This window comes from Schistocerca serialis, chromosome 5 (assembly GCF_023864345.2).
Source record: "Schistocerca serialis cubense isolate TAMUIC-IGC-003099 chromosome 5, iqSchSeri2.2, whole genome shotgun sequence".
NCBI classification, from domain to species: domain Eukaryota; kingdom Metazoa; phylum Arthropoda; class Insecta; order Orthoptera; family Acrididae; genus Schistocerca; species Schistocerca serialis.
Genome location: NC_064642.1, coordinates 157,913,789 through 157,932,040, shown reverse-complemented (window position 1 = coordinate 157,932,040; position 18,252 = coordinate 157,913,789). Strand labels below are relative to the sequence as shown.

Here is an 18,252-nt window from a genome sequence, read left to right as displayed (position 1 = left end):
CTTAATCTCAGTGATTCTGAGGACGCCTGCGCAAGGATGTTGGCGGGTGTCGTGTAGCAACAAGTGTCTGTGGGCGGTGTTGGTATCGAACGGCGCCCGCCACCGCACTGCGTCGCTCTCCTGAACCTTCCACAATGTCTTCAGTCAGCCTGGAGACGACTCTGCTGGTCCCTGTCAGACTTCCCTAATTCTTTGAATTACAGTGCGTAAGAAACACTTTCACACTGAACAGCAGTAAGTGTAGGTCGTTGTACGATGAAGCGATATCGAATTATTAGTAGCCAACATTTTCCTTGGATAAAGTGACCGTCATAACTCCTCAAGCAATGTTCATTTATAGTAACATAACTGCACAAAACATCACTCTGTTGAAAGTGCGCCCTGCTGTTTTGGAGGCCTGTAAATGGTGTCAAACTGTTAGTGATTATACAGCTCATATGTCAAGTGTTCTATAGTAGCCAGACAGTTGTATAGTGTATGCGCATTACGGTAGGTCGATGTGGAGACGAGACCTAATGCTATTACGTTCCGAAGAGTCCATGACTGTATCATCGATAAAGCTGCCCTAAACATGAATGTATCAACGCGAAGCATCCACCATGCTTACGACAACACTATAACCACTCGCAGCCATATACTACGTAAGAAAAATAGTCATAGAATGCTTCTGACGGGGACCGTTGACCAAATCCGCACCTTGTCAGTGATAAATTGTTTCAAACCAGAAGAGAAACGCTCTTCTCAGGAAATGCAGTTGTCTCTCAGGTGGTTTCCGAGCGGACATTGCGAAGGTTACTGCATGAAATTGCCATTAGGGGCAGGGCATTTTGCAAAAGGCCGCCGCTCACGGCCGCAAATCAAAGAGCATGTCTTCAAAGAGCCAAACACAGAAACTAGGCAATGGAGGTTTGTAATGTGGTCTGAGGAGTCGCGATTTTTGCTTCCTTCCAAATGATAAGAAGCTTCGACAACGCCTACCGCTCCATAAGACGTTTTCTTCAGTGGTGGATGTAGTACAGGTCAGGGCCAAACATTGTTTCTGTTTTGTGGATGATTTTCGTACTACTCAGGTTACCATGAAAATTAAGTACGGCGATTATTTGACCGCTGTCGGCGCCCTTCATAATTAGTATGCGGTGGACATTCCGGTCATAACTGACAGCAGCGTTCACGTTCCAGGTTTTATGGACAATCGGGCACCACAAATGGACTGCTAGATCATCAGATCTTACACCCATACATAATACCTGGAACAATGAGAACAGCCGGTGAGGCGTAACTGTCAGCATCACAGCCGATTTGTAGTTGTGCGGCACCTAATTGTTAATGAGTGACTTCTCCTGAAGGTGGCATGCGTGAAGAAACTCATGGATTCTTTTCATATACAAATTGACGTAATTATCAGGGCAATGGGTGACGTTTCGTGGTATTAGTGATGGTGAGGAGGAGGAGGACAAGGGGAGGAATGTGAGGCGATCTTCTGATCCGGTGCGCTTACACTTTCCGTTGCTGTAAATTAACCAAGCCTTAATTTTCTTCTATTTTGTCAAACAGCGTAATTTGAATGCTCTTGTCGTTATCACTCCGGTTCATGGAGTTCAGCGAGGTCAAGATACTGGGGACTCAGAAGGGAGGCTCCGGACATAGTTTTCAGTTACCTTTGGTTACCCTAAATCACTCAAGGCAAATGCCGGGATGGTTCGATTCACAGGGAGCATAACTGCCCCAATTCGCTTGTACTCCATCCATTGACTCTCATAAAACATCTCAATATTCTAATGAAATAATTTTGAATATTAGCGACGCCAGTATGTGACGGAACAACTAAACTGTCGAAGTTTCGAACGACTCTACAGCGGTCCTCCACTCTATGAAGAGACCGCTGCAATGTCTGAGGGAACATACAGTTCTGTTACATTGTTTGATAATGACCTGATGCCCAAAATGATTTCGTTCGCATTGACACAGGTCTTGGAAATCAAACAATTTGTTTCTGACAATATTTATTTCATTTTACGTTCTTTTCGGGCAGCATCTCCCTCAGCCTGTCTCTTTTAAAAAAAAGTGTAGCCGTTAGTCAGAAAGTACTCCCTTGATCATTCTATGCACACCACTCATTTGACGAGCTATGGCATGCTTTAAAGTTGTGCCTGTCTAGTAGCTCATTTCGTTTACGTGGTGCGTTGGAAAAAAAGTGTGATGACGCACTTAATTTCTCCGCTCTGCATCCATAGCGATTTTCTCAAACGTCGATCCCACCAGTGATCTTCCAGACTGACACTAATATACCATTTTCAAATCAAAATAAAACGTAGAACCATAAATCATAACTTTTTCAGTTAAATAACAAAGAAGACTCGCTAAGTCTAGTAAAATGCAACAACGCATTCCATGACGGCACAAGTTTGTATGACACGTTGTCCGATACGTGTGCAGCAAGTTAAAGACCTTCTAGTGCGTTTTTAAGTACAACAGTTTTACGAGGGAGGGAAGAAAACAAAAATGGGTTGACTATCATGAGCATTCCAAACAAGATGAATTTTTTCAAATATGGACAGGGACAGTATGTGGTGGTCCAAGCATCAAGTAGGTGCAAGTAACTGAACACGTGCCTTCGTAGTAGATGCAATGAAGAATTTTCAGCCGGCCGGTGTGGCCGTGCGGTTCTAGGCGCTTCAGTCTGGAACCGCGTGACCGCTACGGTCGCAGGTTCGAATCCTGCCTCGGGCATGGATGTGTGTGATGTCCTTAGGTTAGTTAGGTTTAAGTAGTTCTAAGTTCTAGGGGACTGATGACCATAGATGTTAAGTCCCATAGTGCTCAGAGCCATCTGAACCAAGAATTTTCAGTATTAGAAGATACTCAGACACTAAAAAGTGTCGCAGACCTAGAAATTTCAGACGTACACTGTATGGTCAAAAGTATCCGGACATTCCTATGTAAATTGGAAATGACGTTTAGATGTCAGGAGAGGCTTACCGCCAGTATAAAGAAGCAATAACAGTACAATTAGTCCATCAGGAGAGTTCCTTGACACTGAACAAGGACTACCCCATCTTCCGGGTCGTTGGACTAAATGCCTTTCCACCTTACTTGTGTGTTGGCGGACGACGGGACGATGACGGTAGCATGGTTACGTCTGTCTTCGATTTTCGTCATGAAAGTGGCTTGTATTCTCAGTATGTCCTTGAATTTTCCTTCCGAATAGGAATACTTCAGGTAGCGTAGGCCTCCGCGCCGCCCAGGTTCTCCCAGCCTTTCACTACATTTTGTCTGGTCTGTTGCGCTGTTTTGTTTCCCCTTCGCTTGTCTTATTTCCCCGGTGTACCCGTTGTATCGTGATCACGATATACGGTGTGGGTGTCGGGACGGGTCTCTGGCGATCTGGTGCCCCACAACAAGTACCGGTTCCGGGACACCCCTGCTCTCCCTATTTCCACTCAACCCCTCCTGTTATTTCCTCTTCCTACTGCCCTAACGACCATTTTAACCTCTCTGTCTGCGCTTAACCCCCTCCCCTTGACTGGACTGTGCTTGCTGCCCTCCCTTGATTTCTGCTACCATGGGTCATGGGACTGATGACCTTGCTGTTTGTTGCACTCCCCCAAACAAACATACAAACAAACAAACATGGACCAATCATTGGACGTCACCTGTATAATACATCGATCAGAAATGTTTCAACCCTTCTAAAGCTAGCCAAATTGGAGGTTGGTGGTGTGATTGTGTAAAAACGAAGGAACAACTACAGCTAAAAACCGCATGAAATCAGCGGAAAGAACCGTTAGAGGGTTCCAAAGTACTGTCATCAGTCCAATTAACACTTACTGTGCGTAGGGATTTAGAATTGGGTATAATGACCAGCTATATACTTCTGTAGTTAGTGGTAAGCTACGCTACAGGTAGTGTAAAGAGCGACGCCACCGGACAATGGATGACTGAGAATGCTTCATTTAGAGTGATCAATATTGCAAATACACTGCGTTAATCCGATGGCAGTATTTAGCATTGCCAGTGTGTGAAGAAGGTTGTAGCTGTAGCTGTAGTCTTCAGTCCTGAGTCCTGAGACTGGTTTGATGCAGCTCTCCATGCTACTCTATCCTGTGCAAGCTTCATCTCCAGTACCTACTGCAGCCTACATCCTTCTGAATCTTAGTGTACTCATATCTTGGTCTCCCTCTACGATTTTTACCCTCCACGCTGCCCTCCAGTACTAAATTGGTGATCCCTTTATGCCTCAGAACATGTCCTACCAACCGATCCCTTCTTAGAGTCAAGTTGTGCCACAAACTCCTCTTCTTCCCAATTCTTTTCAATGCCTCCTCATTAGTTAAACTTCTGTCAAACGCAACGCAAACAACTAAGTACGGAGGAGATAGTATTGTGGGGCTGTTCCTCGTAATTCTGTGTTCAGTTACTTTCGATGATACAGTGCATGCCTCCCCCCAGGGGATCCACAACTCTTTTGTGGATACGTGTGTAGCGAGCACGGGACCCCGAGCTAATGTGGCCTTCCTTCCTTTCCGGGCTGCATACCTTCCCTTTCCGTATCCTTCCCCATCCCCCATCTTCGCCCCCCCCCTCACCTCTGGCTCTTTCCTTCCCTTTCTCCCCCTCTGGGGAGTATGGTTTGTGCCTACGTCCGGAGACGGACGCTTGTAAATGTACCGCACTCTTCGCCTTCCTTGCTTGTATGTCTTCATCTTTCTTCGTCCTTCTCTATTCCTTACCTCTTCTCTTTACCTCTTCTCTTTACCCTTTTCTCCGCTGCGGCGTTTGAGACCTCTCTTCTTTCCTTTCCCTGTCTCTTTCTTCCTCCCTGTGCGTGTCTGAAGGCCGACCCACGCACTTCCATGCGTAGCCGGTGACGGGGTAACGCGTAATTCCCCGCCCCGGGTAGACAGGTAGGACACGTACGTACCCCCTGGTAAAGGCCAGGCCCAGGGAGGGGTGATTACCCGAGCTGATACCTTCCGAAAGTGCCGATTGGTCCCTCCGTCCGTTTGTCGGGAGGTGTGACCTGAGGTGTGAACAATCACCTAAGGCGGGTGTGCCCTCGGTGAGGGCCCCCACAAGGGAGGAGCGCGCCATCGGAGACGCCGGTAATCATGGGGGATTCTTCCGCAATGGTTTCCTCACCTTCCACTATGTCTGCTCACAAACGTAAGTTCACTGAGTCTCAGCCACAGACGGTTCTTCCATCGTTGCCACAGTTTCTTGTTGTTTCTCGGTCTGACGAAGGTCACGACTTTTCCACGGTCAACCCTTTCATTATTCAGAAAGGTGTCGACGCAATTGCGGGTCCTGTAAAGTCTTGTTCCAGATTACGGAATGGCACCCTGTTGTTAGAAACACACAGTGCCCTCCAGGCTCAAAAATTGCTGCGTACTTCTCTGCTCCACACCTTCCCTGTCCGGGTGGAACCGCACCGTACCTTAAATTCCTCGCGTGGAGTCGTTTATACGCGCTCCCTCGATGGATTGTCTGACGAAGAAATTCAGCACTATCTGTCTGACCAAGGCGTCACGGCTGTTCATCGGGTTATGAAAAGGGTTGACTCGAACATCATTCCAACCCGCACTGTCTTCTTGACATTTGACAAAGTTCAACTCCCATCAAAAATCAAAGCAGGCTATGAGATAATTTCCGTTCGCCCTTATGTCCCAAACCCTACGCGTTGCTATCGATGTCAGCGGTTCAACCACACCAGCCAGTCCTGTTCCAATCAGGCCAAATGTGTTACGTGTGGCAGGGATGCCCATGAGGGTGCTTGTCCACCTCCATCCCCTCGCTGCATCAACTGTATGGGTGACCACGCTGCTTCCTCTCGAGATTGCCCCGTTTTTAAGGACGAAAAGCTGATCCAGGAAATAAGAGTGAAGGAAAAGGTGTCGACCTTTGCTGCTCGAAAGTTACTCGCCAGTCGACAGCCCACCGTGCCTCAGAAAGGAAAATACAGCACTGTCCTTGCTTCTCCTCGGCCAACAAAGGAGGCGGCCACGCAGACTTGCGACCTCACATTTAGTACCACGGTCGTCAGATCGGCCAGCGCAAAGATCGCCCGTTCAACCTCACCTCTTTCGCCTGCCCACTCTATGGCTCACCCTTCGTCGGGTTCTGCTAAATCTCGAGCCCAAAAGTCAGAAGCCAAGTCTTCAAAAAAAGAACATTCTCGTGAAGAATTTTTACGTACTGCAACTTCACAACCATCGGTTCCTCAATCATCTAAACATACCTCCAAGAAGGCTATGAAGAAACACAGTTCCTCTCCTTCTCCGCCAAGGCGTGTCCCATCTACAGCACCACCTGGCGGAAATCGCCCTCGGCCATCTTCTGTGTCGCCGAGGCGCACTGTTGGTGGCCGGTCAACTGGCCGATCGTTGGTGGCAGGAGCTGCTCCTGACCAACCTATGGATCAGGATCTTCTGCCTTCGACTGAATGCCATTCCATGCTGTCGGTCGCAAGCTCTGAGCAGTCGTTGAGTTGACAGCACCCTTGGTCACGTTCCTCCATTTTCTGTTCACCCTATGTCCATTATCCACTGGAATATCCGCGGAATTCGCGCCAATCGGGAGGAATTGTCGATCCTCTTACGATCCTACTCGCCGGTCATCTTCTGTCTTCAGGAAACAAAGCTGCGTCCCCATGACCGCTTTGTTTTCCCTCATTTTCAGTCCGTCCGATATGACCTCCCCTCTGTTGAAGGCTCTCCAGCCCATGGAGGACTCATGATTCTGCTCCATGATACTCTCCATTATCACCCAATCCCCTTAAACACTTCCTTCCAAGCTGTCGCCGTCCGTCTTTCCCTTTCTGGATACACGTTCTCTCTTTGTACGGTATACATTCCATCGTCTACACCAATGACACGAGCTGATCTCCTTCATCTTCTTGATCAGCTTCCACCCCCCTATTTGCTGGTTGGGGACTTCAATGCCCACCACCCGCTTTGGGGATCTCCACATCCTTGTCCACGTGGCTCACTATTGCTAGACGTCTTCCACCAAGCGGATTTAGTCTGCCTCAACACTGGGGTCCCCACATTTTTGTCTGCCTCCACGGCAAATTTATCCCATTTGGACCTTGCGGTCGGTACTGTTCCGCTAGCTCGGCGCTTCGAATGGTTCGCCCTTGATGATACACACTCGAGTGACCACTTTCCATGTGTTCTTCGACTGCAGCCTCAACTGCCATATATGCGCTCGCGACGCTGGAAGTTTGCCCAAGCCGATTGGACACTTTTTTCGTCTCTAGCGACATTCGATGACCGTCGCTTTCCCAGCGTCGACGATGAGGTCACACATTTTACCGACGTTATTCTCACAGCTGCGGAACGTTCAATACCACGCACCTCCGAATTGCCCCGGCGCCCTCCAGTCCCTTGGTGGAACGAGGCATGCCGTGACGCAATACGTGAGCGGCGACGTGCTCTTCGCATTTTCCGTCACCATCCAACTTTGTCCAACTGTATCCGATATAAGCAGCTCCGTGCGCGATGCCGTCGCGTCATCCGCGATAGCAAGAAGGCAAGCTGGAAATTCTTTACTAGCTCATTTAACAACTTCACTCCCTCCTCGGAAGTTTGGAGTCGGCTTCGACGGTTCTCAGGCGCGCCTAGTTTCTCCCCGGTCTCTGGGCTCACTGTCGCGCATGATACCTTAGTGGACCCCGTCGCAATTTCTAACTCATTGGGTCAGCACTTTGCTGAGATTTCGAGCTCTTCAAATTACCCGCCGGCGTTTCTCCCGAAGAAACGTGCAGCGGAAGTGCGACATCTTGCTTTCTCCTCTCAAAATCGCGAAAGCTACAATACTGTTTTCTCCATGCGCGAACTCCAACATGCACTCTCTTCTTCTCGCTCCTCCGCCCCAGGACCGGATGGTATCCATGTCCAAATGTTGCTGCATTTATCAACCCATAGCCTGCGTAACCTCCTTCGCCTTTATAATCGAATTTGGACCGACAGTACCTTTCCCAGGCGATGGCGGGAAGCTATTGTCGTTCCCGTTCCGAAACCTGGAAAGGACAAACATCTCCCCTCTAGCTATCGCCCCATTTCTCTCACGAGTAGTGTCTGTAAGGTTTTGGAGCGTATGGTGAATTACCGTTTAGCTTGGTGGCTGGAGTCCCGCAGTCTTTTAACACCTGCCCAATGCGGATTCCGAAAGCATCGTTCTGCTGTTGACCATCTTGTTGCTCTCTCCACTTATATCATGAACAATTTTCTCCGGAAACGCCAAACGGTAGAAATATTTTTTGATCTGGAGAGAGCGTACGATACCTGTTGGAGGACAGGCATCCTCCGTACACTGTTCTCTTGGGGCTTTAGAGGCCGGCTGCCCCTTTTTCTTCGCGAATTTATGGCAGAGCGCACATTTAGGGTGCGGGTGAACACTACTCTCTCCCGTACTTTCTCCCAAGAAAACGGGGTACCCCAGGGCTCCGTGCTGAGTGTTGTACTGTTTGCCATCGCCATTAATCCAATTATGGAGTGTCTCCTTCCTGATGTCTCGGGCTCCCTCTTTGTGGACGATTTTGCGATGTACTACAGCTCTCAACGGACCAGCCTTCTTGAAAGACGTCTTCAAGGATGTCTCGATCGCCTCCACTCGTGGAGCATCGAAACCGGCTTCCGTTTCTCACCCAGTAAGACCGTTTGTGTTAATTTTTGGCGACGTAAGGAGTTTCTTCCGCCCTCCTTACATCTAGGCCCTGTCAACCTTCCGTTTTCCGACGTCGCTAAATTCTTGGGTCTTATGTTTGACAGAAAACTGTGCTGGTCCTCCCACGTTTCCTATCTTTCGGCTCGCTGTCTGCGTTCCCTTAACACCCTCCGTGTCCTGAATGGTACCTCTTGGGGAGCGGACCGAGCGGTCCTTCTCCGCCTCTATCGCGCCTTAGTGCGCTCGAAATTGGATTATGGAAGCATAGTCTACTCCTCTGCTCGGCCGTCTATTCTTCGGCGACTCGACTCTATCCACCACCGTGGATTACGTTTAGTGTCTGGAGCTTTTTACACCAGCCCTGTGGAAAGCCTTTATGCTGAGACTGCTGAACCTCCGCTGTCCAATCGGCGGGCAGTCCTTCTGAGTCGTTATGCTAGCCATCTGTCTTCCATGCCTGCTAATCCAGCCCATAACCTTTTTTTCGACGCCTCCTTTGATGTCTGGTATTCAGGCCGCTCCTCCTCCCTACTACCCCCGGGAGTCCGCTTCCGTCAACTGCTCCATTCTCTTTCCTTCCGCTTTCCTAAAACCTTCTTGACAACTTGGGGTACAGCACCGCCTTGGCACCGTCCCCAGATTGACTTGCTCAGAGACCTATGTCAATTTCCCAAGGATGGTACCCCTACACTTGTTTACCGTCGGGCATTTGCTGCTCTATGTGCACAAATGACGGAAGCCACATTTATTTACACCGATGGCTCGAAAACATCGTTAGGTGTAGGGAGTGCCTATATTGTTGGCGACACCCCAAATCACTTTCGGCTTCCCGACCAGTGTTCGGTTTATACTGCGGAGCTTTACGCTGTTCTCCAGGCTGTCCACTACATCCGCCGCCATCAGCGGATACAGTACGTAATCTGCTCCGATTCTCTCAGCTCTCTCCTAAGTCTCCAAGCTCTTTACCCTGTGCACCCTCTGGTCCACCGGATTCAGGACTGTCTGCGCTTGCTCCACCTGGGGGGCGTCTCAGTGGCGTTCCTCTGGCTCCCAGGACACGCTGGTATCTGTGGAAATGAGGCGGCCGATATAGCGGCCAAGGCTGCAGTCTCTCTTCCTCGGCCAGCTCTTCAGTCTCTTCCGTTTACCGATCTACGGAGCGGTTTATGTCGCCAAGTCACTCATTTATGGCATGCGCATTGGTCAACACTTCCCCACAATAAATTGCGGGAAGTGAAAGCCCTTCCTTGCGCTTGGACCTCTTCCTCCCGAACACGTCGTCGGGAGGAGGTAATTTTAGCTCGACTCCGGATAGGGCACTGTCTTTTTAGTCATCGACATCTTTTAAGCGGTGATCCTCCCCCACTCTGTCCCCACTGCTCTCAGCTGTGGACGGTCAGACACCTTTTAATTGAATGCCCCTATTTTAATCCGTTACGCTCCCGTCTACAGCTATCGCCTGATCTATCGTCGATTTTAGCAGATGACACGCGCTCAGCTGACCGCGTTCTACAGTTTATTAGTGACAGTGAAATGACGTCAGTCATTTGAAGTTTTTTTTTGGGGGACAACCAACCCCTTTCGATAGTGGACTTTTAAGCATTCCTTCTGCCTTTAGTTTCTCAAATTTTCTGACTTTGTTTCCATTGCTGCTGATTTTAAATTTCGTTTTTTTCCTGTTTTCTATGTCACGGGCTGGGCGCTAATGACCATAGAAGTTTTGCGCCCTAAAACCACAAACAAAAAAAAAAAAAAAAAACAGTGCATGCCTACTAGGAGACAATCTGAAGGGTTCTGTAGAAACTACCTATCTTCGGTTGCTGCTGTACAACCATCAGGTATTAAGCTCACAGATTTGTGGGATGATCTCAACAGGCACCTGAAGATGTTCAACGCAGCCATAAGACACTATTAAAAGAACTGCTTTAGCAAATTTTAGGAGTGAATCTGACAACTTGCCCAATCAATGGAAAATATTGAGCTCAAATAAAATGCAGAAGGTGCATGCACAAAGTATATTAACTAATGCTTTTTAGAAATTTTGTTTAGTTTGAATCCTATGTCCTGGAGTACACGCTTAGATAAAGATTATCTAGTTAACATTTATTCTTCCTTTAAGTACGTTGTTCGTATGTGGGGTGAACGAGAACTCTGCTGACGAACCGACCAAACGCTCACAGGTGGCAATATGGACCACAACAAGACAAAAGTAAATTAAACATGGTCTCTAAAATGGATACATAAAGAACTATGTGCAGTTGGTCATTTTCAGCTAAAGAAACACATTTATTCTACTGGAAAAGTGCCCACATCTCATGTTCATTTTTCTTATTTTAGTTCTTTATGAAATCTCTGGAAGTTTGTCGGTAGAGTTACGGTTCATCCTGTATGTTTCCAGTTCTTATGGTTAAATTTTAAGTTAGTAATGTGCTTAGATTTGAGAAATACAGTGCAAGCATTTCTGCCGATGCATGTGCTACCATTCCTTGTAGACATCGGACGAGGTGATAGGTGAAACAGCCAGATAATTATTACAACTGAAATATGTAATAAATAGTCTGCCAGAGGACGTGCAGTCTCCTTCCTTAAGCAATACTTTACATTGCCTTTTTTGTTGTAAACTCCGGTCATAAGATGTTAATTCCAAATTCCTGCTGTTTTCCCAACAGAATATGGAGCCAAACAAGAGCCAACCACCCCCATATGGGTTCCAGCCGCCGCCCACGCAGCCACCACCGTACACACCGACACCTCAGGCGCAACCTTACGGCCCGCCCCCACCACAACCTGGATACGTCCAACAACACATCACAGGTATGTATCACTACAGACCCATTTTTCATCGTCTGAGACTGGTTAGCGACGTATATTCCATGTGTACCCCTGTGCTGATTACGACAACGAAGCTGCTGGTAATTTTCCTCCGTCCTTAGAGCAACTAATCGCTTAGAAGCCCGTGAAGCAGTAATTTTTCTGGTTACGTAAAGTAAGACAGCGCGCTGCGCATGCTGACGTGTCCTTGACAGGCAGAGTTCCTCGAGATGTGGACGAGGGTCGCATGAATACTGCAGGAACTGAAGTAATGTATTTTTCATAATGTCGCAAGAGACTGATCTCAACTGTCATTCTCGCATGCTCGAGGCTCTCGATGCCTCTCAACACATTGGGCGAACAGTGCATAATTAAGCATAGTTCCGAATGGCACGGAAGCAGAAAGCATATACGTGACTGAAACTTTTCTTATGGTCACAAAAGATCACTTCCTTCGAACATTAAGCAGAAATACATGCTTGCAAAGGAAACTAAAGAATAGATACAAAGCAATCGGCACTTTTGAGTCCAATTCCTGCCAAAGTTTTGAAGGTGAAAGCGCATAACATATTAGTTCCAATGAAATTTCTCCGTGTAAAATAAAAATAGTAATAGTAATAGTGCGCTACGTCAATCTTTCACGCCTTCGTCCGTGCTTGGGACAAATTCCAAATTAATTAAACAAGTAGTTACGATAGTTACACTGTGTTCACACTGTGTAATTACGTATTTCTCCCTTTTGAGAAAACTGTATGAAGCTAATGGTCACACATGAGTGAGCGAACCTCATTCTTAGTAAAACGTAAGATTTTTGTGAATTACCGCTTCTTTCGCTGTAGTAAAAAGTTGGTAATATGAAAAATTAAAACTTCGGTCGTGGTTCAGACTGCAACCTGGAATGTAGATCCGCCTAAAAATTTCTAGGTAAGGCCGTTCAGACGTTTCTGGAAAGCGTCATGCCACCTTTAATAGAACCATCCGTAGTAAAGCACTGAGTGGTCAAACCAACATTCAAGATGGAGACAGCCTTACCTCTCCCTGGCCTCTTTCGTATGGTCTATGTTTATGCTACAACAGATTTCAATTATCCATGCTAATACACATAAGAGCAATAAGGATTCCTACATTATGTTCTGCCTGAAAACCATGTCTTCTGCTGTCGTACTGTACAAGGAAGTATTTTTAACCTTTTATCTCCATTTTTTGCGACGAGCTTCATAGTTTGCTGTACACACGGTGACAGTTCTTGACAATGTCAATAAATTTCGTCTGTTCATGTACTCGCTTTTATGTCTCCCGGTAATAAACATGAATACGGTGATCTGGATATGGGCATAATTTTCGGAAACTGCTTATGATACAAATCAAGAACATTCATTGACGAAACATAGCCAACTGGCTCCTTTTTAAGTACAACACACAATTAGTACAGTGTTAGCTCTTGGCCCGTAATTTTAAGCTTTCTGACCGTGTTCCTAATGGTTGGCATGCGATTATGGAGAGAGAAGCTTATTGCAGCCACGATAGCATAAAAAACAAAACTGCAGCCACATTGTACTTGGCATAACGAATTCTTTACTAGCTAGCTAATCATGAAATAGGCTGTCACCTGCAATGAAAGGTAACATCTGATACTGATCCATTCGTCTTCAAACGATGAAATAACATGCCTGTTTATCGCACTTTTCACTTCGATTGTACTAATTTTTAAGTTACTTTAAAGACAATGTCCACTCTGCCGGAAAAAGGCAGGAGAACACAAAGTTCTAGAAGATACAGATAACTAGTTGGCGCCTGCTGCTCGGTATTTATGTGGAAAGGATATCGATTGCGGTATTCTTAAATCAGTATCGTACATCGACAAAATATATACGAAAATTAAATTCTTTTGGACGTTTCCTTGGGCGTAAATGAGTCGCAGGGAAGAATTTAAGTCCCACAGCACGAGAGACATTTAGCTCAGAGCCGAGGTATACAACTGAACTGCGACTCAGAGATTCAAAAGGGTGCCTCAGACTGAATCCCAGAGTGCCACTGAGAGCTACAGCAGCAAGAATCGCCTCCCTGCTTTTGGCAACGACAATATGTAGTGTTCTTTTAATCAGGGTTCTTTATGATAGTATACAGTCAAATCACGAAGTAGTTTTTCACATACAAGGGATCCTTCGCACCACATACATGGCTAAATTTGATCCACCTTAAGACGTCCATGGGTCCTCAATACAAAACGCATCGTAGAATAATACGAAGTATCAATGCCCGTACTAAAAACTTACACTTAATGTACGGTAAGTAATTACGTTACGATTATTAACTCTCAAGGCCACCAATATTCTCAATATCTCCGCAGCGAGCAATACCCACCGTAAGCCATCGGTTAAAATGACTAAATGCATCCATTACATGGCTAAATTTATCATTGTTAAAACGCGAAAAGTTAAAAATTATAAACCATAAAACAGACTATAAAGAACAGCCCTTATCTGAAGTGAGAATTACTGCTACTGCTATTCTTTTTATTGACTTAGCTTCAAAACGACTGAAGTAAACATGCAGGTATATTTGTTCTTGCAAAAGACAATATTTTTTGGATGATAAGAAAATGCAATGAAACTGTGACTCGTATAACCACACATTGCCTGACGCAAAGCAGGTGCAAAAACCACCGTAAACATATGGTTACCTAGCTAAATTTAGAGTACTAAAACATTGTTACCTAGTTCTTTGTTCAAATTTCGGCTTATGGCTGAAACTGATGCCTTGTCTTTACCGCTGCAGTGGTGGCGCCTCTGATGCTGGGCACAGACCCTTGTACAACTGAGTGTCCCGCGTGTCGAGCTACCATAGTGACCAGGACGTCGTCGAAGCCATCCACAAACACGCACTTGCTAGCGCTGCTGCTGTGCATATTCGGGTGAGTAATTGTGGTTATCTTGGGACATCTTCAAGCGTTCTGTGGCACACACACCTAGATCAGTAACACGCCCGTGATGTCGACCTTACCAATAAGATTAAACACGTACGCTGGTGAATACCAGTCTTACAATTCATTGTTTGCAGACACTGCACATTTATTGGTACGTCGTACCAACGTGTGCAGTGTAACATGGTAAGAGATGAGACACGAAACAGTGATTAGTCTTCTTACTAAGGGATTATTCTTACATTCAAACGTTTCGAAGCTGTGGAAAGCTACCCTGTTACGAAATCATTTATCCTCACACACGTTGTAGTACTAAAAGAGTCCTCGCGATTGTCCTTACACAGGATGTACGTAATTAATGGTTAGCCACTCTTTGCTGTATACTGAATTCATTTCTGGAGCTCAAATTTCTGCTTTACCTCGCTTGCCGAAATTAAAGTTAATACCAGGACTAGATTCACTATCCATAACATGTTTATCTTCTTACCGTCCGGCGTAGCTTGTTTTTCTTTAATTTCCTTCATATTCAAAACACTTACTCCTGTAATTATACTTCTCGAATAAGCTCTCACCAAGTAATGGTGGGGTGCACACAGTGTCCATACGAACTTGTTTGTAAATATGCAGCGTCATATTGTAGTCAGTGTATACCCATCGTAACGAAATTCACTCCAATATCCGAGGAGCAATGTCATGTCAAAAAAGTTCTCAGATCAGTATGCATAGTTATTTTCACATGTTTCTTCCAGTTTTCTGTTTCATCAATTTATGATTACCTAAACGTTAATGCGATATGAAACTTACGCCATCTTTCTTCTTTTTTTCTAGTTAGTCAATTTTCCTCACGATCATCCTAAATATGGCAGTCCACGAACATTTTCTGTTACAGTAAGCAGACTCCTTTTTGAAAGCGTCAGGTTAAGTTTGACCAGTATGAACGTAAAGAGAGCACGGGGAAATTACGTAGTAAGACAGATTAATCAGAATAATCCGAAGGAATTATACTTTACCCAAAGAGGATAATGCTTACAAAAGCAGCTATCTATCAAATCGTCAGCCAGGGACCCTCTCAAAGTTTGTATAAAGGAGGAATCGGAGGAAATTGCAGAAGAGCTCCACGTGTGGACGCTGGGTTGTTCATTTAGCGCGGCAGGGTCACAGGATGCTCAGAAAGTTTTCATTAGTAAGTGTTGGGCATTGCCGAGAGAATTTTTTACGTTATGAGTCTCCTTCCACTGCAAGCAAACAGAAATACTGCTCACTCTGTCTTCGACCTATCATAGTGATCATGACTAGTGAATCAGAAAATCAGTGGCACATTTTCTTCCTGCGTAGCACCCACAATGTAACAGGAAAAGAAAGAAACGATTTTCAGTCAAATAATTACGAAAAATCAGCCTCCATTGCACAAGCTACCTAGTTTACCTAGTTCGGTGGAGAGCCTGTGACCATCGTACATTAGCTGGGGGGCGAGGCAGCACACACAGGGTTGGGATAAGTAATATTATTGACTTGGTACGTATGTAACGTGTATTTATAAAAAAAATTGAATGGGGTCTTACCGCTGTAGGTGTTGATTTTAGCCTTTGGCTATGCCTATTTAGGCAAGCTGTTTCATAATTGTTCTGAAGGCGTGGTTACCCACGCTGAAACCTAGGTAAACACCAGGTAGTTTGTGCAATCGAGGCGGATTTTTCTTAGTTACTTTTATACTTAAAATTGCTGACGAACAGCAATGCTGAAAGTTCTTAGATTTTCAGTCATTTCAGTACCCAAAAATTGGTATTTGTCACGTACAACTCAGCCACTGAGAAACTGATGCTGGTCGAAGAAGCCTACAATCCCTACTTCCTCATTCGCTATTCATTTTCTTTCTTACACTACCTGTAGATAGAGAGATATTGAATATTTGCGTGACTTTCGCATGAAACACAATATGCCGACAAAACCACTCGCTATTTAAATATTTTAATATTCACAAAGACATGCAGGGCAGGGTTTCATTGGATCGAACACTAGATGATTCTACAAATTCACTGTGCGTCTGCTTGCCTTCAGTACAAACATCATTGACTGGAAGCTCCTGTCCGTTTAAGCGTCTACAACAGGGAAATGAAACCTGCGCCGTGTTCTGTTGTGTAAATGCCTGTACGACAGCAGTTGACCTCACTTGGGTGTTGCAGGCTGTGGCCGTGCGTGTGCGTGCCCTACTGTGCCGAGTGTGCGTACGCAGTCGACCACTTCTGCCCCAACTGTAACGCCTACATCGGCCAATCAATGGCGTAACGGCGGGCCGCACCGAGCCTGCGGTCTCGTTTATGCCTGTCACGTCGAGGGCGGGGACCCATTTCCGCTCCGAGAGGGCTGCGTGCTGAATCATCTCCGGCCACGCTGCGATACACTCACAGGGCTCGTGGCTGCGAGCCACTGGTACTATTCACGTACCATCTACGTGTGCTGATTCCTAAGTCGTACTGTATGTTTATAAGTCATAATGTTCTATGTATTTATTCCTTTTGTAAATGTTACTATTATTTGAAATAAATACTGTATTATTGCTAAAATGGTCACGATGTTCTTTTTTAGCCACAGTGTTGAATGGATCAGTTATTTGGTTGCACGATATCATAATTGCTGTATCTCAGTATGATGTATGGAAGGAATGTTTTAAGGTTACAATACTCGCTCAGGGAAAATGACATCACAGAATATTCCACTGGCATGTGTTAAGCATTTTTTAGAATTACTCTCCTTCGTTCTAATATTCAGTCCAGAAACTGGTTTGATGCAGCTCTCCATGCTACTCTATCCTGTGCAAGCTTCATCTAAAAGTAACTACTGCAACCTACATCCTTCTGAATCTGCTTAGTATATTCATCTCTTGGTGCCTCAGAATGTCCCACGAAGCCATCCCTTCTTCTAGTAAAGTTGTGCCATAAATTTCTCTTCTCCCCAATTCTATTCAGTACCTCCTCATTAGTCATGTGATCTACCCATCTAATCTTCAGCATTCTTCTGTAGCACATCATTTCAAAAGCTTCTCTTCTTGTCTAAGCTATTTATGGTCTACGTTTCACTTTCATACATGGCTACACTCCATGCAAATACTTTCAGAAACGACTTCCTGACACTTCAATCTATACTCGATGTTAACGAATTCCTCTTCTTCAGAAACACTTTCCTTGCCATAGCCAGTCCACATTTTATATACACTTCGATCATCAGTTACTTTCCTCCCCCAAATAGCAAAACGTCTCCACTATCCCTCATTTCCTAATCTAATTGCATCAGCATCACCCAACGTAGTTCGACTACATTCCATTATACTCGTTTTGCTTTTGTTGAGGTTCATCTTGTACCCTCCTCGAAAGATACCGTCCATTCCGTTAAACTCCTCTTCCTGGACCTTTCCTGTCTGACAGAATTACAATGTCACCCGCAAAAAGCAAAGTATTTATTTCTTCTCCATGGGTTTGTAATTCCTATTTCAAATTTTTCTTTAGTTTCCTTTACTGCTTCCCTTTCATGCCACTCAACACTTGTAACTGCTATCTGGTTTTCGTACATATTGTAGGAAATTTCCCTCTGAAAGGGCGTATTCCCTTCAACATTGTCAAAAGTTTTTCTCTAAGTCTACAAATGATAGAAACACAGGTTCGCCTTTCCTTAACCTATCTTCTAAGGTAAGTCGTAGGGTCAGTATTGCTTCACGTGTTCCAACATTTCTAGGGAATCCAAACTGATTTTCCCCGAGGTCGGCTTTACCGGTTTTTTCATTCTTCTGTAAAGGATTAGTGTTACTATTTTGCAGCCGTGACTTGCTAAACTGATAGGTAACTTTCATACCTATCAGC

General features: G+C 45.5%; 1 protein-coding gene across 1 annotated transcript in view; it reads left to right on the top strand.

Moving 5' to 3' along the window:
* LOC126481815 (lipopolysaccharide-induced tumor necrosis factor-alpha factor-like) overlaps window positions 1-16,962 on the top strand; it is a 30,381-nt gene extending 13,419 nt beyond the window's left edge. Inside the window, exons 3-5 of the mRNA XM_050105771.1 lie at window positions 11,334-11,478; window positions 14,254-14,389; window positions 16,582-16,962. Coding sequence (XP_049961728.1) covers window positions 11,334-11,478; window positions 14,254-14,389; window positions 16,582-16,684 — 384 coding nt within the window. The 3' untranslated portion in view covers window positions 16,685-16,962. The remainder of the gene's footprint in view (window positions 1-11,333; window positions 11,479-14,253; window positions 14,390-16,581) is intronic.
* Window positions 16,963-18,252: the final 1,290 nt, after the last annotated feature.